Below are 21735 nucleotides of genomic sequence, written 5' to 3'. Positions count from 1 at the left end.
TTCTTCATCCACAAACCGGTTTCTTGAACGGTGCAATGGGTATATTTTTTGTTGGACCTTTTAGACCTGCCGTGGCCCAATTTATGTCTCTTACTTCCTGGGGAATAGGGTCTTTATTTATTACCTCTACACAGCTTCCTTGTTTGACGTTTTGTGGGAGTAGAGTTGAAAGCAGAACATCCTGATTTCCCTGTGTCAGATTCTCTGATTCCAACTCTAAACTGTCACATACACCAAACGAGTCTCTTAGGTCATCAAGCTCAGAACCTGGCTCTAATTTTTTGGTATTCAGCTCTCTTTTTACAGGAGGATTTTGTCAGGAAAGGGAGAATACACATTTGTGATCATTCTTCTGCCACCCGTTCCTTTTTTGTTTTTTTGTTTTGTTCTTACATGATATCAAAGAAATGTCTCAGAGAGCTGTTTCCCCAGCAAGATCATTACTTCTGAATGCTCAGGGACCAGCAATCAAAATAATTGAATCACATGTCGCCTTTTTGATGCAAGTGATGACTCTTCTTTTGTTTCTCAGTTGTGGTTTAGATTTCAATGTATTTGGCAAATCCTGCAAAGCAATAGTCTCTGTATCATCCTCTGAGATTTCTCAAATTGAGGTAGCCACATTGTTATGATTGAGGGATTGGTATCTGTAATTGACATGCTCTCTGATCCTTGGAGCAAGGTTGTCAATAATTAATCCATCTTTTCTGAATCTTCTTTGATGCAGCCTTTGTGTTATATTTTGAACTACTCTTAGCATTTCTGTAATTCTTTTAATTTCTCCATAGAGAGCATCATAAAGCTGTACCAATGACTGTAATGTAACGTGAATCGACAAGTTCGGTTGGTTACTTGATTGAGCTCCTTTCAAGGAGCTATTCAAGGAGCTATTCAATAAGGGGATTTGGGCAAGATGACAGGACTCCTAGGCCTATGGGAGCAACAACCTATACTGACATGGCCTGTCCTGTACCATGGTGTCTGCTACAATTAGGCTGTGGCTCAGTGAGTTGACAAATAGCACATGACTAGCATATAGAGAGTTAATATTCCTTAAAACTTCTTCTCTGTTTGCTTCATTGTCCAAACTGCTACACAGCTGAAGGAAGGAATTTGCCACGTGCAATAAAGATCGCTCATTTTGCCAGGTGGAATTGGAGTGCTCAGTAGACCTAGCACTCAATTGCTTACCATCATTCACTCCTGATGATTCTGGAGGCTTGACTTCTATCTTTTTTCCCATCACCATCGTTTAGGCCAACACATCAAAAATGTGCGTGTCTGCCACGTCCAAGTTGGGGGTTAGAAAATAAAGTCTTGTCAGATATAAGCAGAGTATTGTTCAAGACGGGAGCATCCTCTGTTTCTTTATTTAAAAGGAAAGTGCTCTGAAAACCTCTTGCTGCCACGTGGCTCCCTTTCGGTTTGTTGCTTTATTTATTTATTTATTTATTTGCATTTATAAAGCGCACTGGCAGCCCAGAGGCATTTTCACTTCCTCTATTACGTACTTTTGTTTGCTTTTTATTTTTAACTCCTATTGTCTTCCCATCTTTAGTATAACAAGCAATGGTAGCAGAAGAATAACTATTCCTCGACTCACCATGTTTGGTGTTGGGTTTGTGGACTATCGTCCCCTGTCCTCCTGCCGCACAGCAGTATTTCGCATTGGCGCACATTGCGGTGCTGCGCGGTCGCAATGATTCTTAAGCATTGTCCGCACTTCTTGGCTAAATTCCCTCTGCGTCCTCTTCATCCTGATCAGGACGTGGACAGGCTACACATAAAAATACGGAAGCAAAAACACAGGGCTTGTTTAAAACGCACCACCAGTATCAGCTCATATGGCCTTCTTGTTTCCATTGATCCGTGCAGGACTGCACTTTGCCCCGCTTCCTTATATAATCCTTTATAGCACAGGCAGTATGTGGCACATCTCACAGCAACAACATCTCAAAGCTTTCAGAGGATCAGGGATAGTTTTGGTAAATCAGACATTGCTGCCAGATGTGTACAGTTCACAATTAAGCGTGTAATTGGAAACAAGCTGTTCCTCATTCAGGTATCAAGGCAAAACATGGTTTAAACAAAAAGAAGTGGGGGCGATTACAGCTGCTCTGCCCCTCTACTGAGTATTGTGTACATATTGTACCAGACCATGCATTCACATATAAATCTACATCCAAGAGCTGCAAATCAGTACATCGGGTCAAGTGTTGTGCAGACACCACAAAGGATGGCATACTTTTATGAGGGAATACATGTAAAACACGCGATGATGGAGAGAATGCCCTTTCATGGCAGGCACTCGATTTGCGTCTGTCACTAGGGCTGTTGCCTTTCCATCAGGCAAGGGTGGCACATAATTAGGAACAGTTTTGGCGAAGCTGACATCATAGAAAAGCTGGACTCTGTGCAAATAAGAAGTGCTTTTGTGACAAGGAACAGCATGTTTCTTATTTCGTCCATGCAGCAGAATCGAGCCCAAGGTAGTCACAGGGGTGCACAGTTGAACTCGTTCCCCCACATCCAGATAAGTGAGGAGGTCAGCCAGGGAGTCATACCCAAAACCACAACCAAGTTATGTCAGCCACCGATAAACTAGATCACCTGCTACAGGTCCCCCACCAAACTGATTCTGCCACAGGATAGCATCATGCTGCAGCTTCCTCGACTACCCATGTGGCCCCTCACACTCCCTGTGCTTCCTCTCGCTTTTGCTCTTTCTATCTAATTGCTCTAGTTGCATGGAATTCTCTCCCCCCACCCCCCGACATCTGAGAAAACGGTCCACATGGATTTGTTCAAACCCAAACTAAAAGCCTACCTATTTGCCTCTGAGTTTTTTCGTCTTAGCCTTCCTCTCATCTGCCTGCTAGCTAACATTTTTCACTCACCTCTAACCTGCCTCTGTCTCTCACCTCCTATGCCTCAATTCTAGCACTTCACCCATTATGGTCACATCCGGAGCACAGCTGGCCGTACAACCTACATGCACTTAAACATGTCCGATGTTGATTATCCTTAATCTATGTATATCAACTGATGTATTGTCACCAGTGACTGTTCCATTTACTCCCCTCCGCAACCTGGTCAGAATGTACCTCAATCTTCACCCATTGTAAGAAGCTCACTGCTTCCCGTCACATCTGCTTTCTTATCTATTGTTTGTGTTTTTGTGTCAAAAGAGCATTGTCTCTCCTGTATATAAATAAATACATAAACAAATAAATAAGCTTCCCCTGCTGTAGGTCCCGCTCTTAGCAATTTAGCACCCATCCACTAACACTCAGCACTTATGTCAATCATTCACAGCCGTATCACTGTATTGCACAGGGTTAGGCAACATTTTATGCAGTGCCCTTTGGGTACACTACAACAACCCTGACCTCTAGGCAATAGGAACCCAACCTTTGATATAAGTCTGTACTCCACAGGTTGGTAGTGTGGTCGAGTAGCCAGGCTTATCTCAAGAGGGGTCAATGTGAGCTGTAGGGGAGTTACACAGAGATTCACAGTGGCAAGTATTCAAATAAACTCTTACACACAAGGTTTCTTCATTAAACAATTATTAATTTATTTAAACAGTCAGTCTGAATAAACCTTCTTCAGAAGGCAGCAATATAAAGCAACAGACACATACAACTCAAAAATACACACCCTTAGCTTTCTAAATCAACAAATACCCATTTGGGATGGCTCGCAGACACTACCTACACATTTAAATAGCTAGGGTGTTGTGGACATTCTTATATCGCTGTTGCATTTAGAATATACTTGAGGAGTGCCAAAGAAAAGAGGTTTTAGAATAAGACAAGTATTCACACAATTATTCTCAACTAGGTAAGTACTTTAAAAAAAAAAAAAACAATGCAAAGTCAGTTAACCTTTTCCTGGAAGGAAGGCAAAATGCAACAGCAGAGGAGAGAAGAGTCATTCAGGGAGCCAGGCCAGCCAATGTTAAGTTAGAGAAAGTGAAGGTGAACTGAAGCACTTCTTGCAGGTAAGTAAAAGTCTTGCACAATGTTTTAGAAATCTTTGTAGCAAAAGTAGAATCAAATGTATGGTCACAAGCTGTTACGCCTCTGAGTAGTAGAAGACACAAGCAACTCTACAAGAGCAACCGAGACAAGTCTCATCTGAGATCAAGTAAGGTGGCACAACAAGGGGTAAGTTCTCTTAGAGTGTAAAGTACCTTTAGGTTGAAGAAAAGTGCAGCAGATGGCTTCTGTAACTGTGCAGCTATGCAGATACTGGTGTTCCTGTGCCTCAGTCATGGGGACAAGAGGGAGGACTTCTGGGTACTCCTGCACTGCAATGGGACGGTCACCGACCGCAACCGGCAATCTTCAAACAAGTGACACTTCGGTTTTTCAGCTCCTTGCGTCTACCGCAAATGGCAATACCGTGGGTCCTGGCCATCGAGATGGGCTTTCCTTGCATCTAGGGTCCAGCACTCTGTTGAGGTGACTCAGGCTCAGTCAGTATTGCTCCCTGGGAGTATGGAGGATCTTCCTGGAGCTCTTAGCCAGCTTAAAAGCAACGCACACAATCTGGTGTTCCTCTCCTTGGCTATTGGGTTCCAGCAGCAACTACAGTGGAAATTCAACTAGCTTCGATAGTATGTCTAGGTGGCTTACTTTGGAGTTGATTGGTCCCACCAATTCAAAGGAAGAAGTCATCTTTGTGGGGCTTCTCTGTTGATAACAAATTTGGAGCTTCAGCACAGCAGCAGGGCTTCACCGGACAAACCAACGGTCCAGGAGTTGCAGAAGGCATCTCTTCCAAGTTCTTCTTTGAATTCCTTCGTCCAGTAGTCGACTCTGCCTTCCAAGCCAAAAAGCCTCACTTTTTATGCAGGTTTCTCCCATGAATTCAAGCCTAGCTGTCAGTCACCCAGCAGGGTGGCTGTCCTTGCCGGACAGCCAGCTGGCCAATCACATAAGAGTGCATTCTTGTCTCCTAGGAGACGAAGCACAGGGAGTTTTGGGCACCTCTCTTGCTTCCTGCCCCCGCCAGACACCCTGGAGCCAAAGACAAAACGAACAAAGCGGCCAAACCTGTTTTGGCGCGCATAGTAAATTTCAAGAGGGACCTTTCCACAAAGAAATGGCGCAAAAAAAAAGAAGACCGGGGCCATATTGACAAAAATGCCACCCTTGTGTGCTTTACTGCAGCTGCAAACGCAGCACGCGGTAAAAGTACACCACAGTAGTTAAAGGTAGACCCCTGCCACCAGCCATTCATCAAGGAATGGGTAACATAAAATTGTTAAATGAGAAGCTAGACAATAGGGGATACTAAGTAACCCCTCAAGCACCCTATTGTAGGATAGTGTGTGCTGGGTCTAGAAAGTTACAAATGTAAGTAAAGTCAATTTCACTTTACTGCTCTTGGAAACAGCAGTTTATCCAAAAGAAGGTATTTAAACCTTTGGGAAACCTGAAAGACTTGCCTGTGCCACTGCACTGAAGGTGCTGTGTGACACAATGTATAAGATGATGCCTATGGAGTTTGTCAGACTCCACATCCAAAAGAAATACAGTGTACAAAATCACATTAAATTACATGAGAGAGTAGGGAAAAGGGACTCACTCTCTCCAGGTTAAAAATGAAAAGTAAAAAAAGCCAGCAAAGTTGCGGAGGTAGAGAGGAATTAGAACATTTCTGAGAATTCGCCTTACCACAAAGCATAGCAGCTTGACCTACTAGACTGCTGAATGAGAAGCAGACATCAAGTTCCAACAATTCTTTTTAAAACTTTTATTTGTAATGAGATCTTCGTTATTCTGACTGGAATGTAAATAGGGCACAAATGACGAAGCAAGTCGTGTTATATCTTCAGAGGCACGACTTTAAATGTAAATGTATAATATTGTTCTTGTGTGATGCATATTTGTCTGTAGCAATATTACAAGTACAATAGTAGAATGCCTACCTTTTAGATGTTTGCTGCACATTTTGTCTGCCCATTCGAAGCAATCAGACCAAGGTAATATCTTTTGGAAAGAGGCAAATAAATAATAGAGACTGTAGGCAACGATAACATTGTAGTAGATGGATACTAGCGTTGAGATAAGAACCATGGTGATACCCACTCCTGAAACAAAAAAAACACACTTTTCATTAACCCTTTACTGTATATTTTTGACATTTTATTTTTTAAACTTTGTTTATTGAATGGTCTTGCTAACAGTCGCATATCACAGCATAGTATATTCACAGTGCACAACATTTTCATCGATTAACTGTGTCAGGGAATTTTTCGATATCGTAACAAGTAGGATCAAGAGCTGTCCTTGTCAGATATCATCTCACATAAATAACCTCTGAACGGGGCCCAGATGTCCTTTGGGCGACATGTCATAGGCACAAATAGCACAAATTGTTCTTCACATTCATTCATATGTGTTAGCTCTAGGAGCCATGCATGTTTAGACTTCGAAAACTTTAATATACATTTCTTAGCCACAGCGCATGCAACATTAAACATTCTTCTTGTGGTCTCGGCTGATTTACCAATATCTCCGAATAGGTACTTAAGAGGAGCGAGTGAGGATGGAATGTGTGTGGTATCTTCGATTGCATCAGCCACACTGCCGGCCATTTCTTACTAATTCGATGATATTGTAACAGTTTCAATTATCTGCCCCCAACAGTGTTTATAAAGTCGCCTTGAATAACATATTCACCTTCAGGGTACATGTCACCTATTTTAAATTGCTTATCAGGGTCCCAGGTTTTCTATAGTACCTCATCAAAGGTTGTTGAAATTCCAGGAAAGCACCATAGTTGAACTTCTCGGTCATAGGGCATCTCCACCTTAACCCTCCCAAAGATTTTCGACCATGCATTTAACAGTGGTACTAACTGGGTCGAATACGCAGGAGTCCTTGTGTCTTGTACTAAATATAACTGAGCTTAATTCAGTGGGGAACGCAGCATATCTCTCTAGCAGTATGTGTGTGTCTGTATCTTTCTGGTCATACCGATGTCTTGCAAATTGGGCTTGTGATGCTAAGTAGTAAAGCTCAAAATCAGGTGCTGCCAGGCCACCACTTGTGTATGGTTCTGCCAATTCCTGACAATTCATACTTGTGACACCAGGTCCCCACATGAACGTAGTGAGCAGGGGGTTAAGCTTAGTAAAGAAGGCCTCTTGACACAATGATACCTAAATAACGGACTCGGACGGATGCCTATTTGAACCCACTAATATTTGATGGGTGTGTGGTAGGGATGTGATAGGGAATAATTCAGGTTTTGATTCATTTATTTTGTAACCGGAATACCAAGCACATTCATGGATGTCTTTCATAATGGGTTTGAGATTTTTTTCCGGGTCTCGGATATATAGGAGTGTGTTGTCAGGATACAAAGATATTATTTGTGGAGACCCTTTTATCCTAATCCCCTTGTGTCCGTGTGCCTGTCGAACAAAGGCAGCCATGGGCTCAATGGTAAGGGCGAAATGTATTGGGGAGAAGGGGCGACCCTGTCTAGTTTCCCTACCAAGGAGGTATAATGCAGACAATGTTTGGTTTGAGTGGACTCTCGCTCCTGGTCTTGTGTATAGAAGTCAGACACAACTCAGGAAGTAAGGGCCATTCCTAAAGCGGCTCAGCACCATGAACACATATTTCCAGGATACAGAGTTGAATGCCTATTCAACATCCAATGCATCCACTACGTCTTTCTCATCTGCATTCACCTGAGCCATCACCACAAACAGATGCTGGAGGTTCAGAGCAGTTGATCTCGTGGGAATGAAACCAGATTGATCCGGATGTACTAAATGGGACATGCTGGGAGAAGCCTTGTTGTCAGGACTTTCGCAAATATTTTTGCATCCATATTAATCAATGACAAGGGTCTATAGGAGGCCATATCATGCGGGGCACGGTGTGGCTTTAATAAAACTGTAAGAATAGCTTCCTGCATCGTTTCTGGTAGTGTGCCCCGCTCCATGACTTCCTCCCAAACACCCAGCAGGATAGTGGCCAATTCCAGTGGTGCTCTTTATCTAACTCAATTCCCAGCCATCTGATCCAGGTCCTTTCCCAGGTGCCAGTGACTTAATGGCACCAACAATTTCCTCCTGTGTTATAGATTGATCTAGAGTGAGTCTGACTTCAGGCGAAATTACGGCGAGATTCAATTTGTTTAAGTATCCCGAAAACTCACCTGCCGTAACCTCATATCAGTTAGAATATAATGTAGAATAAAATTGTGTGAATGTTAAATTAATACTCTGTCATGGTTCACTATTGAGCCATGTATAGCATGAATCCCAAGAATGGGGCAGCGATAGTACTCTGTTTTCAATAAGTTAGTCAATGACCTGCCAGCTTTATCCTCATTCACCATATCTGCAAGCTTTTACTGGGGTAGCCATATATAGCACCTCCTTATGTGCTAACTTCTGAAATTTACCTAATAGCTCATTAATGCTTCTAGAGTCTCCTTTATATGTATCATACTATAATCGTTTTTGTGGTCTCTAAGCTGCGATTCGATCTGACCCAGTTCTTTTCTATTATTTTTAAGTAATCCAGTGGTTTAGGCCATTAGGATGCCTCCAATCCAGACTTTAAAGGTCTGCCATAGTACTGTTTGGGTGCTGACGGAACCACAGTTAATGGTAAAAAAACTCAGCAATTTCAACATGTAGGACTTCGGTCACATAGGGGTCTCTGAGAATCGCCAAGGGCATCCTCCATCGTGGTGCATGTGGGGGGGAACTGAAGAATGGATGTGGGGAGGGTGGCACAACTAAGTAAATGGGACTTCAAATACAATTTACAGTGTTCAAAAGATGATTCAGAGGTAAATCAAAGTGTATTCAATTATTTCAGGTGCAACAGGTTACGTCCCAAAGCCACTCGAGACCATGGGAAAAAATTGCACAGAACACAACTGGTTGTTGCCAATTGGTAACTCTACAGTGCACTCCAGTGCACTCCTAACGGGACATAAAATCCCAGGTCAACTTTTGGTCTAATATTAGAGACCATTTTCATAACAAAGCAGAAATGTATTTGTAGTTATAACAATGTGAATTGAGCCTCCAACGAGGATCACAATTCTGTATACAATAATTCAGAGATTCATACTTATGAATAGCATAACCATCTGTGAACAAATAGCATCATCCATAGGTATAGCAAGGTGGCAGATTCTATACAAAACGAATCAAAAGGATGCATTTAGATAGTTCATCAACCATATAACACGTTGCACTCATCATATACATCCGTTAGACAACATATAATGCTAGAGAGGGTACTCCAACAACCTCCTCTCAGATCAAGATTGTGCCGACGCATTTCGGATTCAGAATAATCCTTCTTCAGGGCAGGGAGCGTGTAGATTTGTGATAGTTTCGAGGTGTGGTTTAGGTATACATGTGTTAGCCTAACGGATGGTAAATATACTATTTTAGTTCAACTAATTCGAAAAACAAGAATATATTGGTATCTCAGTAGATCGTTTTTTTAAATTTATTTTTTATGGAACGCTTCACGAATGTGCGTGCCATCCGTGCGCAGGGGCCATACTAATCTTCTCTGTATCATTCCAATTTTAGTACATGTGCTGCCAAAGGGAGCATCTTAGTAGATCTTTAGTGTACTGACCTTGTATCACTAGGTCATGAGGCCAAAAATAATGGTAAAGTCCTCATTGTATAATAAAATAAAATAAAAAAATAAAAAAATATATTGTCACTATTGATGAGGAAGACTAAAATAGAGCGTAGAGATACAATCATCTACAATATAGGGAAAGATAAATGACTCACCTGGTATTGATAGCCACCTCATGACTGACTGATAGTCACCTCAGTCATGAGTCTCCTTGTTACTGGCGGGGAGAGTATTGAAAGAGGAAACTGTGGAAAGACACAGATATCTCTTGAGCCTCCCTACGTAGTGGGGACAATGTATCTATATGTAAGTGTTCAAAAGATACATTTTAATATATAGACTGCAGCGGTAAGCAAACCACGTCTCAGACTAGAAGGCAAAAGTTTACAGTGAAATATGGCGCTCCATAAAAGACTATGAGCCTCATTACAAGTCAGGCAGAATGGGTTAACGGGGTCCGCTAATGGGTGCAGACTCGTTATTCCCATTCCGCCTGATTACAAGGTCCCCTCGCGGGTCCCGGTAAGGACCCCTGGTTTAAACCAGGCGTCGTTACCGGGTCCCGCGAGGGGACCAGGGAGCTAACAACGGGCTGGTCGTAATAGGCCCGTTGTTAGCTCCCTCTCCCATTCCCATTGAGCCCTATGGGGGCTTGAATGGGAATGGGGAAGGTCCGGTCCCAGGTTCCCTGAGGGAGGAATTACCGGGCCCTCCAAAATCAGAATGGCCCGGTAATTCCCTATACAGGGAACCCGGACCCGGTTTTGGAGGGAGCCATTACGCCAATAGTGGCATGGCTACCGCCAAACCCGTAATGAGGCCCTATTATCTGTGTGCAAGTGTTCACAAAATGAATGTATGGACTGCCGTGGTAAGACTACCGTGTGTCAGGCTGTGAGTCCAGCGTATACTGAAGTATAGCAGTGTTCGAATCAAAATGTATTCTATAAAGGTACCACAGCATACTGAAGTGGTGTAAGACGTCTGCAGTTCTGCTATGATGCAAAGCCTTCGAATGGGCTTCACATGCCTCCTACCACAAGGCCCCCCGCTGCGGTGTCCCAGCCTACCCTCCTCCCGGTCCGTGCTCACCCACACGTGCAAGTCTGTCACTCTGGGCCCCAGCTGGAATGGGACAGCACATCCCCCATGCAGCCCGGTGGTTTGCAAAAGGGGGGGCTCCACAGTCCGTAGCCAGTATGGGTTCCCCACGGGGGAGTAATGACGCGCAGGTCTCGGATGAGCAGGTGGCCTGCTGCAGTCCTCAGATCTCCCACAGTCGAGATGGTGGCAGTGTCAGCCTCACAACGGGGGGAAGTGGCTAGAGGTTTTATTATGGGTTCAGTGGAGTGACGTGTTTAGCTCCTCCCCCACTGTGGCCTCTGGAGCCTCGCTCTCACGTCGGGCAAGGTGCCGCGCTGCGCGGATGTCCTAGATGGATCCTACTCTCTGTTGTTACTGATGATTTCTCAGCCGCCTTACATCAAGGGTTCCCCAAATTAAAGCTGTCTTGACGTCAGGTATATTTCTGCTTTCTGTGATGGAAGGTGGAGCCAATGAGGATAAATCGTTATTCAGGCTATGGCCCAGGATGGAGCTCCTCATTCAGGGAGTCATCTCGTAGCTGTGCAGCAACACACCCCCTGAAAAAATTGTTTAAGTTATAAGTTACTAGATGTACCTGACACATCATCACATCATACGCCAATCTACCACTCCCTCTGTGTCCCTCCCTCTCTGTATCTCTTGCTGTCTCTCTCTCTATGTATCTCTGTCTGCACTTTACTTTTCTCTCTCTCGCTCTCCCTCTGTCTCTCTGTTTCTCAGGAGTCGTGTTGTCATGGTGATGTTTGCTAGAGACATCCCAATAGTTGAATAAAGCAGCTCAACCAGAGAAAAAACACATATCTCGAACAATGAGGTGCTGTGTTTTTGTGGTTCAAAGTACAAAGAGAGCAATAACAACAGCAACAGCGGAATTCGGCGAGGGGCGACTCACCTGGTATTTGGCGACATACATTGTCATTTTATTTGTCCTGCCATTATCACACTGAGGATGCATTTTGACATGGGGGAAATACAGGGGACACTGTGAGGTTCTCGGAAGAAAGTACTAGGGTTCTGACCGACCTTGTAAAGGGCCTAGACTGCAGAGTAAATAACTGTTTTATTTATTTTCTTTTGTTTGTTATTAGTGTTTATGAATAGGGCAACAAATATGTAGATTCAGAGGCAGTACCTATTAATCAGTGGCCCCAATGCAATATTAAACATTGCCTTAGTGGTCACAGAATAAAAACATTATTGGCTCAATCTGAACACTATCTTTTATGTATATTAAGGACATTTTGTGAGTTAACATGGTGTCTATTCTCAACAAAGGAAACTATTAAAAGCAAAGGATGATTTTCATTGCTTTAATATCGTTAAATTGATTTTGTTTTACATTTCAAAATGCTAATTTCAAATGATCACTTTTAGTGCACATTGCAGTCATAATAGAACTGTTATGCATGCTTTCTCCTAGCACTTACCTAGAGCTGTGCTACCCTGCCTGCACTTACTCAGAGGCAGCTGCCCTGTTCGCACTCCCCTTCCCCTTTCCCTTGCACTTCCCCCTCTCCCTTCTCCTCTGCACTTCTCGTTGTTGCACTTGGACGATCCGAAGGACACAAGCCTAGCAGGATTTGTTGTCTTGTCTACCCTCAGTCTTCCCTCCCTTGTCTTGTGGTACTTAGAAACACTTGTGTACAGGCGCGATATGAATGTCATATCATATCATACTAAGAAAACCACATTTTTAATATCATTTTGGGAACATAAATAAGACCATAGAGTTTAATATTGAACAGATTTGTCAGTGATAAAAAGGGATGTATGCCTGAAACAAGTTCATAACGATCACTGAAAATGATGGTCATTCAAATGTTCACAGCACTCACCTATCAACAATTTAACTCTATCAGGAAGCACCAGGATTTGGATTTGAATGTAAAATTCATGTGGCAGGCACCACTCCATTGCTTCTCATTTCCAGAGATAATGTTTCTTGTTCCCAAAATCTGGGCATTGTAGATCCCAATGACATAATGAACAGCCATCCTTAGAGAAACAAATAATATATTTGTAGCATAATCCATTTGAGGTAAGCCACACATTCCACAAAGCCATCTAGCAACCATCGATGGAAGCTCACCTGCAGTTCAGAGCCACATCAGCAAGGAATTGTGGATATGCAAAGTAGCCCAACTGCAAACTTTTTGCTCCTGGAATTTGCCTTTGTCTTAAAAGGCATAACTCTATCAACACAAGATAGACATTTCTCAAGGCTGCAGACAACTACATGCCTGGTTTCACCCTTATTGGGAATCATCAATGCAATATAGTCTTGACAGACTTGTGGTGAAGTATGGAAGCACGTTTAGCAAACCTCAGCAAAGTTATAGCGGATTTACAATGGCTTGAAAAAGCCATTTCACCTAAAATGTGAAAGTGGCATAATGCATTTGGGCCTGGTCACACATGTCACAGTGCAAACTTGTATGCATTGCTGGGAGTTCAATTCTAATTCAGAACTACATCAGCAAGGAATGGTACTGTATTGTATTTTACAGTACTTGTCATTTGTACAGCGCCAATTTGACCATTATTATAGTCTCAATGTGCTGTTAGTGGGAACGCCCTCGGAGTACCGAAGTCCAGAGTGTTGGAGGTTTTGAGGCATAAGTATGATGCATTTGGGTGAAACAGGTTTAGCAGTGCTGGCAGGGTCCAGTAGAAAAGCAACCCATGCAGTTAGGCATGAGGATGGGTGCTGAGAAAAGTAGGGGTGGTGTCAATGCTAGCGACTTGCTATGTTTACAGCGTGCCTGAATTTATCATAAGACTGCGCCACATTCTGCTGTCGGGTGAAAGTAGTGGGAGAATTAATGTGAACAGCACAAACACATTTATTTCATAGTCCTTGCTGTGTACTGGTGTGTGTGGTTAGCCATGCCTGCAACCAGTGGAATGATGTATTACACGCACCTTTGCCTCATTGGTGGCACTTTTATGTTAGGGCACCCGCTCTGGTATTAAACTTTTTCTCTTGGTTCTTGCAGCTGTGATCAAAATGGTTAGCAGCAACAACAGTTTATGATCCAACTAATCACCACACCACAGGAGGTGCATGGGTTGTGCGTCCAGATTCTTCTAGGTGGGGTAGGTGTATTAGGTGTATGATTGCAGTGGGCTGGACGTTTGCTCTGTCACACCACTGTGCTTCTACTCCTATTGCTGTGATTAGCCTGTTTTCTGTCGGTTTGCCTGATGCCGTCATTCATCAATCCTGTGACATTACATATGTGAGCCAGTGGTGCTTGAGGGAAAGCAAGGTCGTAATAAGTGTATGAAAGTGTGCATGGTTCCCAGCCGCCATGAACACAGCCGGCACTGTCAGGTGCATAGAGAAAGGTTGGGAACACTAATAATGCGGCCAGCATCTCCTGGGGAGTCTGTTCATATACTTGGGATTTATTCGTTTTTTGGATAATACAGGTAAAAAGCCAGATTTTTGGGGCTTTTTTGAAGGAGAGGTAGTTTTTGGTGTAGCCGATGTACAATTGAAGAGTGTTTTCCAGATGGTGGGCGTTAGGTTAGGAAAGGCAGAGAGGCCAACTCTGGTGGAGTGGTACAGGGAAATAGCCAGGAGGCGAGCTGAGCCTGATCAGAGGTTTCTAAGGGGTTGGTAATGGATGATTTTGTTCTCAAGGAAGTCAGGTATCCGATTGATAAAGTGCTCGGTGTGTAATGCACATGGCTTTGAAGGTTGCTCTTAGGCCAACTTGGAGCCAGTGCAGAATTCTGAGTGTGGAGGTGATGTGTTCTCTGGGCGAGGAGCAGTCTGGCTGCTGTGTTTTGGATAAGTTGAAGTATATTGTGGGTATACATAGGAGCCCAAATGTAGTCCTTTTGCTTCAAGAAATTATTTTTGTCTTACAGGGCAGTGCTACTTTATATATAGCTTTTGCAACAGTTAACCAGATGAGTTCCGTCATTTTCCCCCTCTGCACTCGCACGTTCTGTACACTCACAAGGCATAGTAGGTTAATCCCCCCCTTTCCCTTTATTCTTATTTGTTTGTACTATTATGAACTTATTTATCCTTGCTGTAATTCATTGTCCCCTGTTCCCACCATGTTAGACCCATGGGTTCTTTGAAACAGTTTTGCCAATTGTATAAGTGCCTCATAAGTGACCAATAAATAAATAGCCACATGCAATCAGTCATAGCTACAATGCATGTATTAGTCTAAAATACCTGCTTATGGCTGTGCCTCAAATGCCCCTCACTAGTTAACAACTGAATCGCACAGGTCATGGCCATTGTTACAATTAGGCTAAAAGAACATAGGCCCCCTGCTTTCCCCTTATTTCATGGTAACAAAGTGAATTCCAGTTACCAAGGTAAAGCGTAAAAGCTTGAAAAAGTAAACTTCCTCCCCATTCCCACTGCATCCTTCCATGTGCACATCTCCAACTCTTGAATTCAGCGGACCTATCCCACTCTCCCACTCTGTCTATATCCCTCATGACCCTCTCCTGTTATCCATATTACCCTGCTTTTTTCCATTACACACTTTTTCCGACCGAGCCTTTCGATTTTACTGTGGAATTCCTGAAGAAGATGAAATTGATCTGACTCAAAATGGGTTCTCGAGCCTTCTCTAACATGACTGCCTAAGCAATTCATGCTCTCCTCCAACACCTAGTCTCATGTGATACCACCCCTTTTCCTCCCCAAAAATGATTTTGAGACTATTTCTTTTTCAGATTCCCATGGGAGCACAGCAGGAATTGTTTGTATCGAACAAACAAAAAGGTGGTTTTCATTCCTTAAAAGCCTCATAGCTCCACGGGAGATAAATGGACATATTTTGGAGCTAGGAGACACCGGCTTCTCCATTAAAGTTTTTAAAACTACTGGAAGCTATTTGCAGCAAACCCAAAAAAGGAATATCTGTGATGCTTTTCACAGGTTCACTGGTTTGTGCTCTGCACCTTTTCAATGGCAGCACCTTTAGTCTGTGGCAAACTCAGTGGCAGTAAGCCTTTAAGTGCTGTTTTGCTTTGCTTTATAACTTTAAAACTGTATGATGAATTTTCCAGTTTGGCATGAAGGGGCATGCTAAACATCTTTTTATTTGTCCAGTGAGTTAAAAGTTATAAGCAATATCATATTTCCAAAAGTCAATGGAAATTGGTTTTGTCTTAACTACAGGTTGGTGACAACAATGAAAAATGAATGTCTTCCACCTGAGAAAATATGCCTATGCACTCCATACTAGAATTGCAAAAATATTCTTAGTGCACCTTCATATTCAGTGCATTTGTGAGGCAGAGACAAATGCCCACAGGTGCTATGGCTTCCATCTATGAAGGGACTACTTCCTATATTCAAGAACCACCATTCCGGGTTTGTGTATCTTCCTCCAAACTTTTAATAGACAGGCAAGCTGTAAATACATGTTTCAATTCTGCTTTTACTTTACAATTTGCAAATCTATAATACATATATCTATATGTAATTCATGATCATCTTCAAAATGTGACCAAGTGGTCATGATACTTACATACTTTTAATATGTTGGGAAGAAAATACATTTGAAAATCCACTGTAAAAATATCCTTTACAAGTATATGCAGGCAAAATCTACATTGCTGAATGTTGCATGTAACTATGGGCTGAGAGTGGATAATGAAAGTGACGGCAATGAAGACTACACTTTATATATTACAACAAATGTGTTGAAGCACATGATTTCAAAACAAAAGAGGTTAAAAATCACTTAGTCATTGATTCTCATGAAGTGCAATTTCATTTATCGTCATACAATTGCCCAAACCACAGACATGAAAGGGGAATGAGATCTACTGCTATCAGTTTAGTCCCCCGAAAAAGGATCTACTGCTATCAGTTTTGTTCCACGAAACAAGATTTTGTAAGGCAAATCTAATCAAACACCAATTGGCTTGATAATGATAAAGTTTCTATTTACTGACAGCCCATTGCTATGAATTGGTTTATGGCAAATACTTGCAGAATATAAAAATGAATTAAAAATTGTTAATAGACTGGAAAGTGCTAAATCTTTTAAGTTGGAAAGGTGCTCTCTTCTTTAGATATGCATATTTAGTGACTACAATTTTGTATTTATTTACCTAAAATCACAAGTCACTTGGACAGATCTGTTGTTTACTGCAACAATTGATTATTATAGACTACATTTTTAGATTGCTTCTTAAAATCATATGTTTAAAAGTGTGAATTCTTATATTTGAAACACATCTGATTTATTGCGTAAATTGCAAGGAGTCATATGGGAACAAGATTATATTCTGGTTTCTCTAGAAGAAATATTATTGTACACAAGTATCATGCATGCAAATTGGCTATTCGCTTGAAAATACGTTTTAAACAAAACATTTTTTTTATTAATTGTGATGAGATTTTGTATAGAAGATTTTCATGTTTGGAGACAAACACTATAGACAGGCCTGTGGAACCCCAATGGGTTCTTCTTCTACACCTGTGACAATCTGTAAATTGGCTTTGGGAAGAAACAATAGCTGGGGCAGAAATATATAGTAACTATGTCGATCTTGTGCATTGGTTCTGTTTAACCATGACTTGTTTATTATTTGGAATAGTTCTAATCAACTTCTGCATACATTTAAATTGTTGGTTATCAATTCACACGCATAATACATAGAAAACAAACAATAAACAATTGGTTTTGCACACTGAAATTGATCATCCTCGATCTCTTATAAAATGTATTTATTATGGTGAATTCTTAGCATGTGAGAAAAAGAAATGGAGAACTGAAGTTGATTAATCATGGACATAATGACAGTAATACCTATGGACACATTTTGGATGAGGAATTATTTCTCTTTTTGAATGAAGCAAAACATTATGAATTGAATACATTGTTTTAATATGAATAATTTGTGATGCTGATCCTATTTGTGATTTGTTACATTGTCCTTTGGACTTTTATAGATCTGATCCCACATGCCATAACTTATATGTTATAAGCTCAATTGGATGCAATTCCGAACAATCAATTTGTAATTAATTAAATTAAAATATAAATTCTTTCTGTGATAAATTATTATTTTACTATTTATGCCCACTTGGGAACGGTTTTGGGTATGAGTAACCACTTAATAATCATCCACTGATTAAATCAGCTCATTTCAATGAAGATGAATTTCTCTTTGCATATTACATACGTAAATCTAAAACTACTTGCTTGATTTTAAATGTATTTTTTTGTCGTATTTCTGCACTGGTACTTTGGGCTCTACATTTTGTTTGTTAATTGGTAATGGGTTTTACTACATTTTGGAAAAAAGGAACCCTTCTATTTATAAAGGTTGTTTAGAGTCGCATTTTGGAGTGATATTGTTCAAATTGAAATGGGTACTTAATTTAATATGTTTAAGATCGCCATCATAAAAGAACAGCTTTTAATTAAAATTTTCCATCAGATGTCATGGAGAGGCCGTTGTCTCACAGGAAGTAGAAACTTTATAATGATTGTGCCAATTGGTGTTTGAGTCGATTTACTTGACAAATTGCAGTTTTTGGGTATTGAACATATGACAGTATGATTTTTAGCAGTCAAATTACAAGTTTTTGTCCATGCTTTAATATGCCAATAAATTCAATTACAAGGTTGCACTTTATATGAAGAGATGCCCAGATGATTTTTGACATTGGTTGTGTTTTGTATTCATGCACTTCATCATGTTTAACTTGGTCTGCAGTATGGAATTCACTTTAGGAAAGCATGACCAGGAGGTACCCACTACAGAAAGGAGGCAGAGGCTATAAATATAACAAATGGACATATTTTATGTATTTTTGGAGGTTCCTAAAAATATGTGTGCCACCAGTAGCTGCCCGAATGAGCTTTGCCTACATAGGAATTGTACAAGAACACAGGAATGTTGTGAAAGGGTCACTTGTATACTTACAGAGAGTTCCCTGAATCCTTCTTGGAATAAGTGATTGAGGATCAACTCTTTGGAGGAACTGAGACACTGGCAATGAGAAATAATTCTGGCACAGTACCAATTAGAAGCTGATAAGGAATGATCTTATTAATTTGAGCAGCCTGCATTTGTAATATATGGCACTGTCTAATATAGGGAAGTATAAAATCATTAGTAAACCGATGTTATATGTAAATACCTTTGAAATGATTTCTAAGTAATATTTAATTTATTTTGTAATGGTTTGTTTAATACACAGGAGTGTTGCCAGTTTCTTGCCCACACTTCATGAAACCCACCCCACAACCTGGTATACTGGCTGTTTTAATGAAAATATGTTTGCTTTATTAAAATAATATTAGTGTTGCAATTGGAACCCTAACTCACAATGTTATGCAAGTCACTCCAAAAGACTAGAATTTAATACAGACTATAATGAGGAACAATTGTCACAGCCATCAGTCTATTTCTAGCTCCCTTTTACATTTCTACAACATCCATACATTAATTAGTATAAATGAGTGACTATTAGATATAATGTTCTCAAATATTTAATGTTTGCAACATGGTATACAATGCAGTGCCCACCCTCAACACTTACTTTCAATGTAATTCGAATTTATAAAATGAAACTTTGTCCAATTAGGATTTCAAACAAGAAGTTAAAATAACGGCGGAGTAGTCTACTGGACAATGCAAATTAAATTCTATTAGAACCACTATATTTCAGGACCTAAAAATATTCACATGGCTTTATTTCATCTTTGAGGAATGGAATGTGTTCCTGTTAAGAACACATGGACAAAAAAGTATGAAAGGGTTTGGATTTTAAAGTTATGAATACATGAACGGGAAAGTTTCACTTAATGTTGCTTCAGGCTTTACAATCAATCAATAATAAGTTTATTCAGAAACAAATTATCCATAAACCACAAATCCAAGATCAAAATATATGAGACAATACAAAGTTCAATTCTACATTTTTATAAATCCATGATATAAACTTACAAACTTTACATATGTAGGAAATATTAAAAAGTGTATGTGTGTATTTCAATTAGAATCCGCGAAGAGACGGCCAAATTATTCATTACATTTTCAGTTTCGGTCAGGTTCTGAGAGATAACTGTAGTTCTCCGATACCAAATCCTTCTCAGATAATCCACCAAACCCCAAGCCACTGGCATTGTGGCAGAGCAGACAACATAGGGCAGACCTAGCCTGTAATGGCAAGATTGTTTTCCGTCTTAGGTCTATGTAGTATGGGCAGAACAACACAAAGTGTAGAAGGTTATCCAGCAGCCACTGACAGCAGGGGCAGGCTGTGGGTTGTGCATTGTGAGACCAGCTTTGTGTTCGAGCCCCTAACCATAGGCAGTCAAATCAGGCTCGAGTCAAGGACCAACGGTCTGTGGGATTGTCACTGTGGAGCAGGTACGGCTGAATGGCATCTGCTGTTGTTAGAACAATGTGCCTTCTATTTGCAGAAATGCCCAGGCAGAAGACTCCCTATTTACCACAAGGATGGATTTAAACATTTGTTTATGTGCCCTTACAGCACACGGGGTCAAGAAGGTTGAGGGGCAGATGAGGTTAACACAGTTTAACTGTCTGATACATTTCTGGATGTATATGAGCCACAGCATTTTCTTTACAGCTGGGCTTCTCAGCAGGGCTCTTATGATCTTATGTGAAAGAGTGGCTTTCTGGTTTGACCATAATGCCAACCAGTGCAAAACTGGGGCCAGTAACCACTCATCAGCAATGTGTGGACCCCCCAATTCCAAATGTATACCATACTTTGTGGCAGACTGCGGTAGCCCAAGTAGTTTTTTGAGAAAAGAGTTCTCCACATTTTCAGTATTTGAAATCTTTTCCATACCCCACAATGCAGCCCTGTAGTTAGTGGCAGTTTTTGGTTGAGCCCTATACACTTCAAGAATTAATTTGATTGGATGTACCACACAGTTATGTTGAAAGCGGGTCAAGCCTCCATGAGCCTGTCTCATCCTCATACATTGTTTATCAACATGGCCAAAACCTTGCCAATTCTCGGTAAAACAGATTCCCAGGTATTCAAAACTAGTAACCCTAGGAATGGGTTCACCTCCATTCCATATCCTCTGCATCTTAAGGTGTCTAACACTTGTGCTCCTACATGCCATAATGGCTGATTTTTTGGAGTTCACTGTCAATTTAAGGGAGGCCATGAATTGAGTGTAAACATCCAGTAGGCATTGTAAGGCTCTGGGGGGTACGTGCAATTATGACCATGTCATCAGCATAGCCTAGAACTGGAAATTGACCAATGCCTGATAAACACCATTTATGTAGAGGGCAAACAGTACCGATGCCACAACACAACCCTGGTGAACGCCCAAAAAGGTTTAAAACAAAAGCTGTACACTATCCCTGGTCACCAAATCTGACACAGGCTGAAGTGGGAAAAGTGAACAAAAGGCTCCCACCAATCCCCTCTCACCCCTGGCCTAGAGGATCACGGCCCAGACACCCGCCACGAGAGGAGTTTGCCCAGTTACCAGACGACCAAATACCCTGGTACAGGAACATACGGATGTGCCCGCTCGCGTGCCCACCCGCCTGCCCACCAGCCTGCCCTGCACATGCCGACACCTGCGGCATGGATGGACTCGACTGAACCATCCAGCACTAAATCAACACATCGTTAGAGATGCCATGACGACCTAGCCAATGGTCAGCACACCCGTGCAAACATGCACACTGGACACTCCCACACCAATCCACACGAAGAACATACTCAGTGCTATGACGTAGGCGACGGACACACCCACGGACGTGCATCTTTATTATTTTCACATAGGCTTTTCAAAATGCAGAAACGCAAGACGCACAATGAACTCATCTAAAATGCTTGCTCACGCTTCTCCTAAACCCATGCATTACAATGAGAAATATAACGAAGACGTGATACTGGGGATAAAGCAATATGATACCATAACCTAAAGCGCTCTGTATCAAACGGTTCCACCTATGCACCAGGCCCAAGTAGGCCGCAAGCAAAAGC

At 41.5% G+C, this 21735-nt stretch overlaps 1 protein-coding gene and 1 non-coding gene across 3 annotated transcripts in view; both read right to left on the bottom strand.

Moving 5' to 3' along the window:
- Window positions 1-21735, bottom strand: part of LOC138481015 (sodium- and chloride-dependent neutral and basic amino acid transporter B(0+)-like) — a 995695-nt gene that overhangs the window by 632604 nt on the left and 341356 nt on the right. For both annotated transcript variants that reach the window (XM_069612862.1, XM_069612863.1), the window contains one exon: window positions 5939-6100. In XM_069612862.1, the coding sequence (XP_069468963.1) occupies window positions 5939-6100 (162 nt within the window). The remainder of the gene's footprint in view (window positions 1-5938; window positions 6101-21735) is intronic.
- On the bottom strand, window positions 9504-9610 carry LOC138481860 (U6 spliceosomal RNA). Its single transcript, XR_011274456.1, has one exon. It is a non-coding gene; the product is annotated as a U6 spliceosomal RNA (small nuclear RNA).

Source organism: Ambystoma mexicanum, chromosome 5p (genome assembly GCF_040938575.1).
Source record: "Ambystoma mexicanum isolate Mex_15411 chromosome 5p, UKY_AmexF1_1, whole genome shotgun sequence".
In the NCBI taxonomy this organism is placed as follows: domain Eukaryota; kingdom Metazoa; phylum Chordata; class Amphibia; order Caudata; family Ambystomatidae; genus Ambystoma; species Ambystoma mexicanum.
Note: the sequence above shows the minus strand (reverse complement) of the source record. Positions and strands in the feature narration are given on the sequence as shown.